This window comes from Thunnus albacares, chromosome 4 (assembly GCF_914725855.1).
Source record: "Thunnus albacares chromosome 4, fThuAlb1.1, whole genome shotgun sequence".
NCBI classification, from domain to species: domain Eukaryota; kingdom Metazoa; phylum Chordata; class Actinopteri; order Scombriformes; family Scombridae; genus Thunnus; species Thunnus albacares.
In genome coordinates, this window is record NC_058109.1 from 31,575,432 (window position 1) to 31,594,843 (window position 19,412).

The following is a 19,412-nucleotide window of genomic DNA, read 5'->3' on the forward strand; positions in this document are numbered from 1 at the left end:
AGCTGAACAAATTCACTTTTGTACAGTCTGGTGGCAATGCTATCCAATTCAAAGCCTGTCACTGACATGCAGACAGCTGGTACAGTCACAGGCCAAGCCTTTGTGCTGTTGAGGAACAGATATGACATGTCTCCCTCTGCTGGCACAACAATGTCAGTGCTGGAGATCTTTGCCTGCCTATAGATGATGTCATCCTCCATTTGCTGCAGATACATACACATTACCGTGGCTTACACTGACATCTTTGAAAATGTGACTGAACACTGAGCTGCCACTTCAAAGGCACCCTCTCCACATTACTGCCTGAGTTCATCCACACCATTAGCTAAATGGCTGAAGAGCCCAGCATTTTAATAAATCACCTATGGGACAGGAAGCCTGCATTCAATTGCCTCTGGAGATGAATGGGATTCCCACCTGGTTTCATCATCCTCATTAATACACTGTCAATACTTTAATCACTCCATAATAATGCTATTATGTCATCTATGTCTGGGGAATACAGCTTTCACTGTAGAAGAAAATGTCTCTTCTTCTAATCAAGACCAACTCCAGAGCTCTGCAAAAATATTTAATTCTTCATTGCTATTTGTTTAGGTGATTTGTTGGGTGACTGACGGGATTGATCCCATGGTGAGTATTGTCCTAACTTCACCCTGTAAAACTGTAGCTTAAAATGTATCAGCAGTATGTATAAAATATGACACAAAGAAAAGCTGCATATGATAAATCCAACATTGTAAAAACAATTAAATATAAAAAAAAAAAAATGTTAAAAAAATTGTTTGACATTTAACTTATTCGCTTTCACTGAGAGTTAGACAAGTAGATAGATCACTCTCATGTCTGTGGGATAAATATGAAGCTATAGTCAGTAGCCACTTAGCTTAGCTTGACAAATAGACTGAAAACAGGGGGAAAAGTAACAAAATCCACTTACTAGCACCTAGCTCACTAATTAACATGTTCTGTTAATATGTTCTTTGTTTAATTCATATAAAAACCGAATTGTAAAAACAACACCGTTGCCAGTTGCCAGGCAACTCAAGGAAGTCACTGCACCCAGCCAAAATATTTTTACAGTTTCTTTATGCTAAGCTAACATGCTGTCGGCGGTAGCTTTATATTGAATACATATGAGAGGATTATCCAGCTTCTCATCTAACTCTCAGCAAGACAGCAAATAAGTGTATTTCTCAAAATGTCAACCTATTCCACAAATTCACAGCAACATATTATACATGACAGTACAGTAATGTTTGCCATTGCAGATTCAATCTTCTTGTTGTTGCTTTACCTGTGGTGAGACATTCATGATGTTGGGGTGGACTTCTGATCCATTCGTATGCGTCTCTGTCTTGCTGCCGGCCCTCTTGAGCATTTGGGCCATACTCACAGCACTGGGGTCTCTCTTTGCCACTGGAGGCTGTGTAAAACACAAACAGCACGGTCAGACAACAGCAAGCACCACAACAAGACGCCTGAAGATGTAGGACAAATGACACATCGTTTATGAGCAGCATATTTTTCAGAGCAAAGCATCTGAATTCTGTAAGCTTAAAAAAAACAAAGTCTGAAATACAATTTTTTTATTATGTTGTTTTGCTTGATGACTGCATGCAAATTATGATGCAGCGACAGTGAAATTCAAAGAAACATTTAAGCAATTTAAAACAAAATGAATTAAACATTCAGAAAAGAATACATCAAAAAACTAAATGAATCAATTAACAAAACAAAACAGACTAAAATGTGGACAACAAAATTAAACATGAACAAAATTCTAACACAATGAGAAAAAATAAGAAAGCATAAAAAATAAGAAGTGCATGTGCTGGTAGTTATGGCACTCAGTCCAGCCAGGCAGGGTGAATCCAGTAGGTGATGGTGATGAAGGATGAATACATTCATCTCTCTACCTCATGATGCATGCCCTCCTCAGGAAGCTTCTCCTCTATGGGAGACTTGTCCCGGGACCCCATTAGACGCGCAGAGTAGAACCTGGAGGTTTCCTCAAAGTCCTCCCGGCCCACTTCGGGATGTCGATCCCTCTCTCCCAGCTCCGACATGCCTTTAGAGAAGTCCTCCATTCCGGGGTGGAGATCTGTGATGACAGTGAAGTCGACCTCAGCCTCCAGGCTGGATGTGGAGCTGACCGTCATGCTGGAGCACTTGCGTTCGATGCCCAAGTGGATTTCCCTCATGCAGGCCACAGTGTCCCTCTCCTGCTCCTCCTCTGAGGCTACACTCTGCTGGGGCCTCCTGTCACTGAGCTCCTTCTGGTGCAGGTACAGATAGAGGATCACACTCTGAGGTTACATAACTTCAGACTGATGACGTAGATGACATGGAATGGGATGGAAGTATCATCCTTATGTTTGAAGGTGGTGTGTATGCCGGGATTCATGGAGGATCCAAAATCAAATCCACTGTACATGCAGTGTATCAACCCGGTCTCTTCAATCTGCATACAAATAACACGACTTCACACTGTCAAATTGCATGCAGTGCATACGCAAGCCTTCCCAGCATTCCCAGAGCAGATGCGTCCCCAGTCTCATATCAAAACGTGTGATGGCTACATCGGTCTCGATCTGTCAAATTTATTTCACTGCAGCAAAAGCAAAAAAATGTCTGACATTCTTTTCATTCTCAATAGAAAATGCAATATTTTAAAAAGTTTCAACATCAAAATGTGTTTTGATAACAAAAACAAAACTACTGAGAGTTGAAGAATTAAAAGAAAACCTTAACACAGTGACAGTGAGGAAAACACTTCTGGGTGGTGAGTCCTGTAGTCAGCCAATCACAAAGCTTCAAATTCTGAATTTCAAATTCAAGTCATCCCAGGGGTGCTCAAAAATCTAAGCTTTTATTGAAAGAACATCATCAAACCATTAAATAAAATAACACAAGTAACATAACAGCTCTGATAACTACACAATGCAAAGACAATGATTATGCAACTACGTGGTTTCAGCGACAGCAGCATCCATAGCAACCACCATAGATAGCAACAATAGAAAGCCTGCAAGAATGTCCCATGATAACTGACAAACTAAACATCATATGCATTCACTGAACGAAGATTATGAAAGTAAAATGCACATATCTCACTAGAAATGTTATCAAAACACATGTTAATGCTGAAACTATCTTAAAATATTGCATTTTCCACTGAGAATAAGGAATGTCCGCCATTTTTTTGTTTTTGCTGCAATGAAAGAAACTTGACAGTCACATGACGTGGACACAGACCGTCATAGCTATAACATGTTTTGATGTGAGACTGGTCTCTGGTCTGGTGTGCTCTCCACAGAAGTTGATGGGAAGGATTGGCGAATCACCTGCAAGCAAAATTGGACTTTGGTGTATGCACTGCACGCACTTTGAAAGTGTAAAGTTAAGTTATTGGTATGCAGATTGAAGAGACCGGGTTGAATGTATAATGAACATACAGTAGAAAATCATAGAGCATGCAACAGTGTCAAAAATGAACAACTGCAGGATGATGAATGGGTTTGAATTACAACACTGGTTCCAAACCTGTGGGTTTGGACAAGGGGTTGCTTCTATTTTGTGAATTACTGGACCCTACAAAGGTAAAAGACTTTTTGACATCCGCTTTACTATTAAAAATGATTATGCCATAGAAATATAGTGCTTTTTAAATATGCAGTTACAACAAAACCAAGATAAAAACCAAACTGCAGTAATTGCACACTGCAGCCAACCATCGCTAACCTTAGCTAAAGCTAAATTTACTTATTTAAAACTACTTTACTGACTACTTACTTAATTTTTATGTAACTGAAATATATCTATTCCACCTTGATGAACTGACATCTTCAATTCAATTTCTTATTTCAAATAACTAAAATGAGTCAGTATTGAAATCCACTTATGATGGAGAAAATAACAGTAAATGGTAACTAGCTTAGCAGATCTCAGTTGCAATCTCTTCTGTCGACTAGTGGAATTAATTTGATTGGTGTGGTTATGACACCTTTGAATAACTAAAATAGCTAGACACCCACAGCAAAACTGAGATCCATTTAATCACAATGAGATATGGACTGTAAATAACCAAAATAAAGTTTATGTTCTTAAATTATTTAAATGGACAAGAAAGCTGAAATAACTCTTTTTTTTTGGACTGCAGTTTCTCACAGCATTCCCTGAAACTCATCCAAAGTCAACATCCATGCAGTATCGGGATTTTTTGGTATTATAGGTTCTATGGCAATTGAGTAGAATAATCAGCATAAAAAGGCATGAAATAAAGGCATTAAAATCTTCTTATCCGTTATGTTACATTTTTCAGAGATACTGCTCTCTACCTTTGTAGGCAACAGGCCTCGAAAAGCATTCAAATAAAACAAGGGGGAAAAAATGACCCATGATGAGGGCTGGGAAGCAAAATAGTTGGTTTAAGCCTTTGAATTACAATGAAGCTCCCCTGTCAGCCAATTTAAAATAATTTAACTTATTATTTTAAGTAATTACTTTAATTGTGTATTACAAGTTCTATTGCTAATTAAATCAAAATAAACACTGGATCATGCCAGCAATAGCCAAGTGCAAGGGATTCTGTCATCAACCCACGCATTCAATTCAAGCTCTCATCATGGTGATGGATGGAGGCAGCTGACTAGCCAGTGAAAAGTAATACATTTCATCCTTTACAGCTTTGGGCTATTTTTTTTTTTATGTATCAGGAGAAAGTGATGCAGTCAGTTAGGAGACATGCAGTTTACCCACGAGGGAGAGGAAAAGAGATGATGGGTGTAGCATATGAAGGAGGGTTTAAATACAAATGAATAACCTTGAAATCAGCAAACGGTGCTTCGTAAATGGAAGGAGTAGAGACAGGCTCCTGCAGGGGGAAGCAGAGGAAAGAGCACAGAGAGCATCTGAAGGTTAGCACAAGCTGAAGTGGACTGACAGACCACCACACAGACACAAATCTTAACAGCAGAGCTTGACTGAGGTCTGAAAATATGAGTTCAGTGTGTTCTGAGCTCAAAATATTTCAGTCCAAACCTAAACTGGGATCCTGGTGTACTGCTGATTAAGAGTCCAAATCTGAGTATAGCCAAAAACTGCAAGTGGTTTGCTAATAAGTACCTACTAAATCAGTATTTTTAATGTCTTTTAAATGACTCAAAACCCAAGTTTAGGTGAGAAATTCAGCCAGACCCAATCCAAGCCCACTGGGTCTGTTCAGATCCAGTCAGGTCCAAATGGATTCAGGCTAAAATTTCGAGCCCTACTCAGAGGACAGAAAAGAGGTGAGCTTACCACAACAAAAACAACATCCACAGCCAGGTTTCATTGTTAGAATTAGCAGAGGCGGGACAAGAGAATCATGCAGTTTGTATAATGAGCAGGTTTTCAGCATAGCAGCAGCCACTCATTGAACAACTTGATGTAACACTACGCACCTTGAATTTCAACAAGTGAGCATTCAAAAAATATTGTTAAAGTCCAATAAAAAGGTGCCACGGTGCATTTCAAAGCCTGTCAAAATGACTGTGAGAGCGGGTCCACATGTTTGGAAGAGCACGTAATATTTTCCCACACTCCCCGAGTTCAATCTGATCTGGATATGATTGTCACTCACCAGTGAGGTCGTTTGCACACTCAGAGCTAACGCAACACCTCTTCTCATGCCTGTTTAATCCAATATATGCAAGCGCTTGACTCAGATGAAAAGGTGGGAAATGATGAAAGCTGTCATGTCTATTCACTTGAAATTCCTTTCATTCCAGTGCCAAACGCGTGCAAGCTCCTAATGATACCAACAGTGAAATGAAAGCAGCAAATCTGACTGTCAGGCACTGAATTGTGGTGTCTGGCTGCTCACTGCCTACTGGGGTTTCACAGTTGGAGGAACCAATGTGTGAAAAACTGCTTGGCTTTCTATCCAGGTGAGGTTGAGGGAAAAAAAAGCATCTGATTTATGATTTATTATTACCACTCTGAATAATCAAGGGGCATTTTGTGAATTCTGTTGATGTGAGTTTATTAATTTGATGTAGTTTCTCAATGATCTGTGCCCAAACCAATTCTATACTCCATTTATCTCCAATTTTGGGAGATAATAGCTGTCTGTGATAAAGTAATGAATGACAGTACTTTTCACCCTTTCTTCCGCAAATGAGTGATTACATTTGTAGCATTAGTATGCAATAAACTGTTTGTTTTGTGTTTCCACTTTGAAAATGGCATGGAGATGTGCAAAAATCATCAGAGCAATGATAATATGTGAGCCTTTCTTTCCTTGCCACACTCTGACAGGGAACAACGTGAGCAGGAAGCCAATTTAAGGCTCACAAGTTAGAGAAGAGTGAAGACAAACCAACAACCAAAACATGAGATATTGATTTTTTTTTTTTTTTTTTTTTTTTAACTTTCACAGTGAGTGGTGAGCTGTACTGTTCAGATTTGCCAAACAGTGTGTTGCATGTTTAGGACAATGGGAGGGGATAAATTGGGTTGCTATGTAGGGAAAAGTCCAAACTTTTTACGGGCAAATGCACTGACGGAGTAAAAGTACCACTCCGCCTGCTCTTCATACAGGAACGTACAGTAAAGATGGATGAGTGTTTCAAGTCACTGAAAACGTAGAAAAAAAGAAAAATGGCGTGCGAGTCTGTCTGAAGCTCATGCGATGCTTTATTTCCAATGACTGAATAGCAGATGCCAAGCAGAGTTACCGAGTGTCTCTTCTTGGCTGCGTCCAGGCTTGGCTCCCTGCCAGCATTTCGGCTGTTCCGCAGTATTAGTCCAGACTCCCTGGCCTTCTGTGTTTTCACTGGCGGGGCTGGAGGAGCCATTTTGGGAAGCACTGAAATCTTTGAGCCGAACGATTGACTCTCTGTGGGTCCTCTACCAGACTGATAGCTATCTTCAGGTTGTTCTGTTTTCGCGGTGCCCTCCAGATCTGCTGTGAATGCTGGATGGAAGGCGGAAACGTCAGTCCAGTTCATGTCTGATGATCCCTCTGGAGAGCCGACTGACCAGCGGTATTCTCTTCTGATGGCTCGTGTGGGCTCGTCCTGTCCTGACCTGTCCCTTTCATCCTTACACGCTATGCTCTTTGACCGTTCTGGCTTAAGAGGAACAATCCTGGTGATTTCCGACTGGTAGCTGCCCGACAGCCGGTTGAGAGACGTCCTCTGACCTCTGTCTCCCAGGACAACCTCAATATCCTCTCCCCCGGAACTGCTGATCTTTCTCTCATGTGTTCTGACCTGTCGCAGTTTTACCTCTGCTAGCTCTTTATTGTCAATAAGGCCCTTCCCTCTTACCTTCATCACACACTCCCCTTTAACACCTGCCAATGAACTATCGTGTTCTACCTTTCCGGGTCCATTCACTGAGCCTAAATCGATGTCTGCTGCCCCAACTTGACTCACTTTTCTCTTTACCTGTTCTGTTCCTTGAATGGAGATCTCCCTACTCTCTCCTATTGATATATCCTCCTGTTTGCTGTCTTCATAAATGCTGACAGACTGATCCTTTCTTGATCCCTGATCATCTTTCATCATCACCAGCGAGGATGATTCACTATGATTTCCTGTTTCAGACATTTTCTCCGATTCTGAGCCCTCATTTTCTTCTCCAGATGAATCACTGCCTCCTTTACTGTAGGTGAGCTCTGCAGGCATTCCCAGGTTTAAGCTCTGGGGTCTTCTCTTTTTCCTTGGTTTAGAAGATGTGCATTCCTTTATCTGGTGCGGGCCTGGGGCTTCATCATTGTTTGCCTCAGGGTCTGAGGCTTGAGATGCTGTACTTTGAGATTTGTCTTGAAACAAGTCTGCATTCTCAGATAACTGAATCACAAAACGACTTTTGTTTGTCGGCCAAGGTTCAGAGTATACATCTGCCTCTCTGGACAACTTTGTTGACGGAAATTCATTAATATGGCTTTTCATTTCTTTTCTGTCAGACCCTGTTACCTCAATATGTATCATCTTGGCAACGTCTATCTCTTTTTCCAGCTCCTTTTTCTCCCATGAGGAATCAGATGTGAGAGATTTGTTCTTTTCTTCTGCCTTCCAGTCATGGTCCTGTTGATAAGTTTCTTGTTTTTCAATCAATACCCACTCCTCAGAGCCCTACATGTTGGTATAGATTAAACACAGTTAGACATGCCAAGCACAGCTGCTGCAGATAATGAAATCTCCACAATCATTTGAATGGTGAAGTTTGGGTAACCATGCATTTGTATTTACGGATTAATTATACGATATGTCATCGTATTTTCTTAAATAAGAGATCAAAGACATATGAGTGATAGTATTGCACAGTGGGCAGTACATTTCACCAAACCACAAATGTTATATCTATGAAAGATGAAGAGTGAGAGATGTGCAACCTCAGGTGAAGTCACCAGAGTCTTCTGGACGAAACCCTCAACAGAAAGGTTGTTAACAGGGTCCTTTCCCACCGCTCGGCCCACCAACTGGCCGACACGAGGCGGAGAAGAGAGTTTAAAAGAGAAGGAAGAACAGCCATTAGAGCTCAGACTTGAAATGAGAGAGTAGGAAGATGCACAACAAACCATTTCATGCAAGAGAGACGGCAAATGGCAGAAAATGGAAAAGGCAGAAAGAATCTGTGCTAACAGGAATTATTCCGAAGAAACTTTTTAATGAAGTTCAAACTAAAAACATGTAATCCTGTGTACCTGACAGCCACTAAATCCACAATACCAAATCAGCAGACATTTGCAATGCAAATATTTTTTCTGTAACTACATCAAAGAGTTGAGTTCCATTGAATCTCTTGGAAACATTCAAGAGCACCAAGACTTTCTCAACCTTCGACTGTCAGTCAAACAGAATAATAATCCCCCCTCTTTCCTGGAATAAGACACACGGCAGATTAGATTTTCTGCCGCAGACAACGTTTGACATTCTATGGGCATAATCTGCTTGTCCCAGACAGCAGATGAGAAATTGTCTGAGGACCAGCAAAGACAGAGCTATAATATCTGAAAACTGCAATCTTACTGCTCTATCTTCAATAGCGTAATTACCAAAATGTGATCAAAGCTCAAGAGCTTCCGTGATCTGGCATAAAGAAAACTGTGTCTCTGTTAGGCAATCAAGGAAAAAAGATAACTGATAATTACTGTATTTCTCAAGTGCCTCACATTGAGTAAGTATCAAAAACATCTTGAAACTAATCTCATCAAGATGCTTCCTTCTGTGCTACTTGTCAGTCATCTTCAAGTACCTCTGAGATATTGTCTGAATTATTCTGGTACACCAGAGATAGGCAGAATGCCTTCATTATACACACAGATCTTAAAATAAACTGCAGGCTGGTATGTTTGTTCCTGTGAGCAGTAATATCTTTGCACAGAAGATACCTGTTTGAACTGTCTGTAGGACAAAAAATTATGTAACCAGAACTTTCTTCACCAATCATGTTTGTTTGTTCTTTTGTTTACAGTCTTACAGGTGCAGTATATCTTCAGGGTTGAAATATTCAAAGATAATGATAAGAGAACACAAAAAACCTGCAAGACAAGTGTCTCCATGTGACATAAATATGACTCGTTTTGCCTCAAGTCAAGCAGTCAGAAGAATTCAACATGACAGCGGCCAGACTGGAACATCAATGCCCTTTAATGGAATGTCAAGCATCAGAGTTCGCTGGATATGAGATATTGACCATAGTGTACCTTAAAGCCCACAGACCCCAACCCCCATCCCCTCCTTGATCCCCAACTCACAGCCTTTTTCTCTGGTGTGCCGGTTGGGGAGGTTGCTGACAGACGCTTCTCGCGGTTCATCAGCTTGCTGTTGGGCTCCCTCAGGGCTCTCTTCAGTTCGTTGATACTGGCCTGGTGCTTCAGCAAGACGTCCTGCGACTTATCCAGAAACTGCAGGGAAATGTATGGAAGAAGAAAAATAAAAAAACAGAAAGAGCAAAGGGCATTAGCAGGATTTTTCATCAGCTGTGCTCACATCAACACATCACACGTTGCTGTCGGATATGCATGACTGAACAGGCTATGAGATAATAAAGCATATACACAGAAGATACAATGTAAATTGCTTATGCTAACTAGAGGTTATGCTAGTGTTTTACCGCTCTGTGCTGCTCATGAAGAAATGAGATTTAAGATGCTACTGAAGCCCACAGAAAACAAAGAACAAGTATAGTTACAACAGAATTAGTTTTTAAGACACGAACGAACACGACAATCAAGGCGCTTATTGCATAGTAGAATAAATGAATGAAGAAATGAATATGTAACTTATATTAACTTTGTTTACTAATTAAAATTCTACATTTATTTTGTTTGCGTGGTGGAAAGTAATTATGTACATTCCCTCAAGTGTTGTATTTATGTACAATTATTGAACATAATCGTATTATTGACATTTTCTGCTACTTTATGCCTCTACTATTAGATATTGTACTTTTCACTCCTCTACACCCTTCCAATAACTGTAGTTACTAGTTAGTTTACATATTAGGATTCTTCATTTAAAAAAATATATAATAAGCTTATAAAATGCAGTTCATTGCAAAACATTAAACCAATGGTTGGTCCAGTGGTTTTTGGCAAAGAGCAGTATCTAGTTGTGTCTCCATGTCATGTTTCAGATGTCGATGCATTTCCAGCAAAGAGACATTCCCCCTCTAAGCCTCTCACATATAAAAATGTAAAATACTGTATAATGATGTAAAATGTCATCAGTAGGGGAATAACAACGCAGTCATTTGCAGTCTTTTTTACTGTTTAAGGTTCCTTATTTACTCCTTTTCAGGTGTAAAATATGCAGCACATGTTTTCAAGCTTCACCATCTTTGATCTGTATTGTAGGTTTTCTATGAACCACTTTGATAGTCTTGTTTTAGCAGACCCTTATTTACAGAAAACTAAATAGAAGACAGAATAAAGAATGTCCACATTAGAATAAAGTCCAAATTGGAATCATATTTTTTATTACCTTGTTTGGCCACAAAATCCACATTTTATAGCAAATGTGGTGAATACTGCTGTTCAGTTGCATTTTATAACTTCAAGCGGTACTACTAGGCTGCATGAATGCTAATAAAGTCAAAGGAAAGAGCCAACCAGAGGTAGATAGACTCAGATCCACATTGAACAGCATCTTTCAGTCACAGGGGACATTTTTCTGCAGAACAAGTGCTTACATTTTGCTGATAATATTTCTGTACTTCAAAGTAGTATTTAGAATAATAGAGTTAAACTTGTAATTGAGTATTTTTACATTTTTTTGCCATTACTTTTACTCAAGTAAATGATCTGAGTACTTCTTCCACCACTGAATAGAGAGTATAATATCCCAAAATATAGCTTGATAGGCACTTGGGAAATAAAAGGGATCATTTCTGTCTCATGTCTACAGTAAAGAGGTATTTCACCTGAGACTTTCAAAGCTAAATATTAAAAGTATTCTACTCATGGCTGGTAGATGTTTCAAATCTCCTCAACATTTCAAAAGAAATACAAAAACATTCCTTGATCCAAGGCTGTAGATGCAGACAAATCTCACTCTGTAAAAACCCCTGAAGAACAGCGGCACACACACCAACAGTACAAGGGCTGAAGACAGGAACCTGTACCTCCTGTTTGTGCCGAGGTGTGGTCTCCTGGTCCAACTGAGAGAGCTGAGTTGGGGCAGGAGAATGGGCAAGCACGACAGGTGAAGAGTGCAGGGTCAGAGAGTGCAGGAACAAGGTGCAGAGACAGGATGGTAGAAGGAAGGTCAATAAGGGAGACAGGCAGACAGACAGACTGGAAGGCTAGATTTGGCCATTTGTTACCATGCCAAGACAAAGTTGATCATTTGGAAATTATTGAAAATACATCCCAGTAGACATTTTGTAATTGAACAGATATTCATATGGCATGCAAATATAGCACCAAAATAAAAGTTGAGTGTTGTTGTAGTTGTCACAGCTGCTCTTATTAATTGTGAATAAAGACAGAAGTCTCTCTTATATAAACGCAGTGTCTAAAGCTTTTTTAGTATATCAGATTGTGAAAACTGAGCTTCAGCTGAACGTTGGCCCCATTGTACCAATCACTGTCTGTCAAATGTTTGCTGGGATGCTTAAATATGACAAATATGTCAAGACAACCTTTGCAGCCATCACTTGTTCATGTGGTGCAGTTTTGTTTTTTCTGTGATACGTGTTGACTGCCACACTTAGACAAATACAGTGGAGGACAGGCAGAGAGAGTGAGATATAACTAGACAGTTATAGGTCTACTTGGAGCAAGAAAAAAAAAAAAAGGTGGATGGACAAAGACAGGTATACAGACAGAGACCAAATCACCAGACACCAAATACCTCCTGTTTACTGTCAACTGGTGACCCAGCCTCCTCCTTTTGGCCAGCAAGAGTTAAAAAAAGAAAAAGGATGTTAGGAACAGAGGACTTTCTCAGCATAATGAGAAAGGGTTAAAAACTGTAAAGCTGTTAGCAGGATTTATGGGCAGTGCAGTGTAAGCATATAAGCCTGAGTGAATAGGAGTGAAAGGAGAAGAGTTAGTAAATGCTAAATCCAGCAAAGCCACCACAGCGTTATGCCCATGCTGGATAAGCCTCAACTGCCCTGAGAAGCTTGCACTGCACCTATTTACATCAGCACCCCTGCAGTCCCTGCCATCCTCCCTGCCATCTCCGTGTCTTCAAGTTGACTAAACCTCTATTCTCATAAAAGGATGATCCACACATTTGCATCTTTACATTTTTTATATGTTTGGAATGATGGAAATTCATGAAATGTCACAGTTGGTCAGGAAATCTAGGATACCATGATTTCTTTCTTTTTGCTTGGAGTGACATTGCCGTCATAGTCCTGCTCTTGGTCCTTGTCCTCCTCGTCCTGCTCCAAACTCGGCTCCAGCTCTGTCTCCTGCTCATCCACAGAGGGGCTGTGGAGACGATGCTGTTCACTGATGCTGCGGTGGGAGAGGCCATCGTGGTTCTCACACATGGCTGATACCGGCCGTGAAAACTCTGCTGGTAACAAGAGCTCAATTATCACAAGAGTTCAACTTACATGGCTTTGTAAAAGCAATGGTTTGACATTTTGGGAAATACACTTGTTAGCTTTCTTGCCAAGAGTTACATGAGAAGATTGATATCTGTCTGTTAAATATGAAGCTATAGCCAGCAGCCAGCTATATTAACTTAGCATAAAGATAAAAGATAAAAAATCTGCCTATCAGCACCTTTAAAGCTCACTAATTTGTTTGTTTACGTACATAAATGAAGTGTAAAAACAACAGGGTTATGTTGTCTAGCGCCTCTTTGCCACCATTTCTAGTCTTTATGCTAAGCTAAACTAACCATCTCCTGGCTCCAGCTACATATTTAGCATACAGACATGAGTGTGCTCTCGATTTTCTTATCCAACTCTTGGCAACAAAGCAAAAAAGCCTATTTTCCAACTATTCCTTATAACTATTCCATCTCTGAGCTGCATTTTTGAAAACACAATCTTTAGACTCTCCATAAACAGATCTAATGGGGCTCTTACCTCCATCCAAGCTCCTGGAGAGCAAGTACCTCTTGCTGGTGGATCGCTCAAAGTGTGGAGCAGGCCGGTCTATAAGAGCGCTGGCCTGTCTGGTTTGAGCCTGTGTCCTTCCGCTATATCGAAACTTTGAACCCATCACCAAGAAGCCCTTAGGAGGAGGCTCTGGAGATACCAACCTGGGAAAACAAAAAATGGTATCAGCAAACGTTTTTGACCATGTAATAAAAGCAACTAGACAATGACAGTAGGGCTGGTGCTGGAATTGAAAATTGTTTCCATTATGTTACACTGAAAGTCTATTTCAAGCTAGCTTCTGAGTGCACATTTTCCACCTCTGCTCCCAGAGGAAGCCATCACATTAGAACCATCTTTGGCCAGCTGTTTCTCACCACATATGTGATCAAGATTTCCTCTGGGGTTTAGACCAGCCATGTTCAGCAGGTAGAGAATGCAAATTAATTTACAACTTAACACCTTAAGGCTAAGAAAAAGAAAAAAAATCGACTAGATCCACTAGTGTAAGTGCCTCATAGCATAGCAGCTACTTTGCCAGTTATATCATTCATTCATTGTATGTGTACATTGTTGTGTCATACCCCCTACACATTCCTGTAAAGCTGAATCAGTATTCATTACAACATCACTTGTAAAGCCGAGGTGGCCTTGAACATAATACCGTCTGGGCTGTAGAGAGCCTACTGTAAGTTTAACAAAGCACTGTGCTATGAACTCAATGTAGTTGCACCTGATGAAGCTGTTTTGTTTGCCCTGATAGGTGCTGAATGGAAAACCTTCCAACCATGAAAGTGGATCAATTCTTACCGGAAGAAGGTGTGATGCTCAATGCAGACCTTCCACAGCCTCTTGGCAGCTCTGTGGTTGGGAAGCTTAAAACCGATAGTGCTTTCAAACTGCTCGTACTGGAGGGGGGAGACAACAGGGAGAAATGTGAAGAAAATGTGAGCACAGCAGAATGTGAAGTTCCTCTGTTTTGCTGGAGGCCACCTCAGTATTTCACAGTGGACCACAGCTTAGGGCAACCTGATACATTTATAAAAAATGCAGTAAAGATACTAAATCTCATACCAGCATGAACACTGAACCCAGTCAATAAAGCAGACATTGCTTTGTGCTGGAATTAATACTACTGACCACAATATATCAGACAAAATATAAGCAAATACATTTAGAATGTGGATTGTGTTTTCCAATAAGCCCACCACTGCAGACTGGACAAAATGAACAAGATCAAGACAGAGGAAGGATAAAATCCAATGTTCAGACAGTGGGAGCAAAAAGGAGGAAAAGTATTTCATGGCTCTATATTTACACTCTTTATCCCTCTATTCTGGCTATAGCTGCAGCTGCAGCAGCTCTGTTAAAGGGGCTCTTTATTTGGCTCGATCACAGGCTCACTGTGCAGCTCTGTCACTTGACTGGGCCTGGCCCAGACAGTCTGTCACACTGAGGCTCAGCATGGATGATAAGCTGCGGCACTGCACAGCACAATGAGAAAGGCCAGAATATAGACCCTGACCGTCTGGAGGAGAAAAGCTGGAGGTATAAGGCAGAGGATTTTACAGCCTTCTGCTCAGCACAACTGACCACACACCCATTTGTGCTGTGGCTTTCAATAGTAACAGCTATAACAGAGCATCAGCTTTTAATGTTCTCAAAACGCCGAGGTCATGTCTTAAAGGAATAGTTAGACATTTTTGGAAATACGCTTATTCGCTTTCTTGCAGAGAGTTTGATGAGAAGATCGATACCACTCCCATGTCTGTATGCTAAATATGAAACTGGAGCCAGGAGATGGTTAGCTTAGTTTAGCTTAGCATAAAGACCGGAAGCAAGGGGAAACAGCTAGCCTGGTTCAGTCCAAAGGTAACAAAATCCACCTACCAGCACCTCTAAAGCTCACTAATGAACATGTTCTATGACCTTTGTTTAACCTGTACAAAAAACATAGTGTAAAAATGACAAGTTGTGGTTTTAGGGGGATTTCGTTCAGGACTATTTCTTGGCTGGGTGCAGCAACTCTCGATCTGGAGTCATCACTGTGAGATGCCAGGCAACCAGCGGAGGCTCCAGGAACCTGTAAAACAAAACTTCTACACTAAGGCTGCTGGCTGTAGCTTCATATTTACCATAAAGAACTAAAAGTGGTATCCATCTCCTCATCTAACTCTCAGCAAGAAAAAAGATAATGTATATTTCCTAAAATGTCAAATTATTCCTCTGAGAGAGCAGTGTGTTAGTATTACATTTCAATAAAACTGGGGAACTTGCAAGACATGTCTTTTAAAGAAAATAATGGCCAAAATTTAAGCAGCAGAAGCTAAGATATTCTAACTTTTAGTTCCCAGTACGGGTTAAGATCGAAAAACAGTGAATCTAGTATTTCCCATAATGCAACCCAATAGAATCTCTTTGCTAGACCCTTCCTGCCTGGTTAACACTCTTTAAAGCTCCACACACACAAACAGATTGTAATGCAGGCTTTCTGTTAAAAAATTGTAGTCTCTAAACTCAAGCCCAGATAATTATGATGACATCACTATGACATCATCAGGTTTATTTTCCCAGACTTAAAGCTCCTCTAGAGCTCCTCAGAAGACATTACGCAACTGTTTTCACAGGCTGAGTACCACTGACCATGGCTGTTAAATGGCTTTTGATTAATAAAATAGATGGATTGCTCCTTTAATTATCCTTCACCATACTGTGTACCTCTCCAGGTCGTATCTTGATGTAGAAGTTGCTCCTCTTATAGGAGATTTTAAGGATCTTTGGCCAGGCAAAGCGGTTGATCCTCAGCCGATCACGGTAAATCAGCAGGCCATTGGCACAGACACCCAGCATTATGTCAATCCCTTCAGAATCCTGCAGTGGAAAAGGGACCGCAAAGAAGCAGAAATCATTCATGGACATCCTTGAAACTCACTTTCATGTAAATTAAAATAACTTTAGAAACAGCCAACCTTAGCGTGATGGAGGTCTACCCCATACATGGACAGTTTCTTCGCATTCTCCAAGAAGTTAATTTCAGCCTCTGCTGGAGTCATACCCCTGTAGGCAGAATAACAATAATATCTGTAACCAACATCAACAGGCCGTCTTAAATAATAAACCCATAATCTTGCACAGTGGGAGCAGAATTATCTTGGTAATATGTTTGATATATTCAACTCTAAATTCCAAGCATTACTGTTGGGTGTATGCCAACAAACAATGCCAAATCAGAGTGTGTTTAAGACCCTCAAACTGAGAGTGTTCTCATGCTGGCAAGACTCATACTGTGAACATCTCAATGACAAACGGTACAGCAATGTGATGGCATCTATCAGATGGAGTATTTCAACAAAAGGGATAACTCATCAGCCAATCATCCTAAGAGATTTGTGGATAGATGAAAATCTGATTTAAAAAACAGTGCGTCCAGTAGTACTTGTAGTTTCGATGGAGCTCCATCACCCTCTCCTCCAGCTCGCGAGTCTGATTGGGGGCAAAGCGAAAATCGCTGACATAGTCGGAGCCATGGTCGTCCTGGTCATAGTCGCCCAGCTCGGCTTGAACGGTGTAGGAGCCCAGGAGGGCGTGAGTGACGAATGAGCACGGCAGTCGACCTGACAGCATGTCATCCCTCAGCTGCAGACACAGGTAGTATCTGTCAGATGAGACAAAAGGGGGGGAGAGGAGGGTGTTGGCAGTCAAACAAGCCTGAGCCAAGGCAAGCTCCAACAAGTATTCAGCGCAGTTAATCCATGGCAGTTAGTAGCATTCCAGGTCTAATCCTCGAAAGGAGAGAGGGATTTGGTTTGCTTTGACATGGGGGCAAATATGCCATGTAAATTTTTACAATATTTTTAAGTAAATACATCTTTAGCAACATATAAAAAGGCAAATCATCTGCAGAACTGACACATGTAAGTAATTTCTCCTTTGATTAACTCTGACAGCACAGCCAGAGGAGTTACAACTGTTTATATTGTAAGAGTGTGTGTGGTAAAGATGTATTCTACCTGGTAATATCCTCAGTGAGCTGGGAGGGGTCTGGAGGGTAGAACTTGACAGCGAAGGCAAAGTGCCATGGAGAGTCTGTGGAGAGGTTACAATGAGAGCTGAGAGGTTAACTAACATATTAGTCTTAGTGAAAAAAAAAGTAATTAGAAGTCAATGATGGAATTGTATTTATCCGGTTAACACAGGACTTTGCATCAGACAAATCAAATTTTATGACTTTACTAATTAATTTTTGAAATATTTATCATCTCAACTACTTGGAAAAGAAACTCACTGCGCATCTGTTTTTTGATCTCCTTGGAGGGGTCCAACCAGTTCTGAAAGACAGAAGGCAGAATTCACACAGGGCAGACTGGAAACATGGCTAATGCGCACCCTGGTGTCACATTTTGCTCTAATTGCCGTCAGTGTTCCTAATGAAAGCCTCTCCATATGGTTAAATAAAGAAACTGAGCCCTCCCCTGCTGAGCCGTTCAAACGTGCAGAGAGCAGATTTAATTCAAGCATCTGTTTCTTCATTGTGTTGTTAAATCACTGCCAGCCAGTTACCTATCTGATGTCGCATCTGATCGCTGAGTGAACCATTTCGCCAGTAGGGGCACCGTTCCTGATTCGGTTGCTAGAGCTTCTCATCAGTGGTGCAGTGCACATTGACTCACTTGTAACAGAAGCTGTAAATCATGCTGTTTAGAGGCGCAGCAACACACTGACAGCAACTAATGAAATATTTCCCTGAAGTATTCTTACAAACAACCACCATCAACAGTTCCTAAAGATTTCTTGAGAAAAATCAACTTCTGTGCAAGAGAACAAAAACTTATAACTTAACTTAGTTTTAGTTAGTTTCTTTGTAAAGCATCTTTGAGTGCCTTCAAAAGTGCTATATAAATAAATATATTATTATTATTATTATTATTAATAAGTTATTACAATTCATCCTCTGAGGACCATGAATGTCTGTGCCAAATCTCAGCAATGCATCCAATATCTGTCAAAACATCTCCAAAACATCAAAGCAGTCATTAGGATACATGCGTGTGCTGAAATTTGTGCCATCTTGTAGATGTTGAGATATTTCCCCAAATAAGTGAAAATTTTAATCTTGCTAATGGTGAAAGAGGAAAGGTCAGGGTAAGACCAGAGTCATTAGGGTCCATTAGCATCATGGATATCTGTACTAAATGTTATGCGTCAAATAGTTGAGATATTTCACTACTGTACAAATCAAAAATGTAATTTATAAAATGTAATCAAAACAAATCAGTAAAACTAAAAGACTATAAGTCTACTCACTTACAGTTATGGGAGGTAATATAATTTGTCACTTTGATCCTTTCACACACACAAACACATAAACAGGTGTTTGCTGAATGCAACATATAGTAGTTCTGTGCTGCCTGTGGTGCAGAGAGCTGACAGTGATCTGCCCCAAACTGAATACCACAGCAGCTGCTTGTTAATGTCTGAGTCTGTTGGGAAGCGGATATCAAATCATTCAGAGTGGAATCAGGAGCATGAAAGGTTGATACAGCACAGAGCAATCCTGTGGCCATGGTGGGCAAGCTGCAAGCATCTGTGGCATATTTGAGCTGCACCCTCACACACACATGCACTTGTGTACACAGGCACAAATACACATACTACTCCAGTGTTTAATCAGGCAGCTAAAGACTTTAATGAGCCACAGGCATTTATCGCCCCCCCGAATCTATCTTGTATCAGCCAAGGCCAAAGAGCACTCAATTAGTAAGGCGTTCGCTGCTGCTTTGCTTTTCTCCTCAGAAAAGCAGGAGGAACTTTTAATCACTGACTGCTCAAGGTTTAGCGCTTGCTTTTGCAACCTTAGT

General features: G+C 40.6%; 1 protein-coding gene across 11 annotated transcripts in view; it reads right to left on the reverse strand.

Moving 5' to 3' along the window:
- Positions 1 to 19,412, reverse strand: part of LOC122980857 (band 4.1-like protein 1) — an 80,341-nt gene that overhangs the window by 10,225 nt on the left and 50,704 nt on the right. The window contains exons 5-19 of one of the 11 annotated variants that reach the window (XM_044349249.1): positions 17,840 to 17,882; positions 17,565 to 17,640; positions 16,991 to 17,209; positions 16,524 to 16,611; positions 16,273 to 16,425; positions 14,365 to 14,462; positions 13,543 to 13,718; positions 12,814 to 13,022; positions 12,348 to 12,383; positions 9,749 to 9,898; positions 8,384 to 8,470; positions 7,965 to 8,123; positions 4,826 to 4,876; positions 1,920 to 2,276; positions 1,298 to 1,426 (exon numbers count right to left, since the gene is read on the reverse strand). In XM_044349249.1, coding sequence (XP_044205184.1) covers positions 1,298 to 1,426; positions 1,920 to 2,276; positions 4,826 to 4,876; positions 7,965 to 8,123; positions 8,384 to 8,470; positions 9,749 to 9,898; positions 12,348 to 12,383; positions 12,814 to 13,022; positions 13,543 to 13,718; positions 14,365 to 14,462; positions 16,273 to 16,425; positions 16,524 to 16,611; positions 16,991 to 17,209; positions 17,565 to 17,640; positions 17,840 to 17,882 — 2,031 coding nt within the window. Of the gene's footprint in view, positions 1 to 1,297; positions 1,427 to 1,919; positions 2,280 to 4,825; positions 4,877 to 7,964; positions 8,124 to 8,383; positions 8,471 to 9,748; positions 9,899 to 12,347; positions 12,384 to 12,813; positions 13,023 to 13,542; positions 13,719 to 14,364; positions 14,463 to 16,272; positions 16,426 to 16,523; positions 16,612 to 16,990; positions 17,210 to 17,564; positions 17,641 to 17,839; positions 17,883 to 19,412 lie in introns of all 11 variants that reach the window. The other 10 variants (XM_044349247.1, XM_044349248.1, XM_044349252.1 and 7 more) reach the window with 10 other exon arrangements.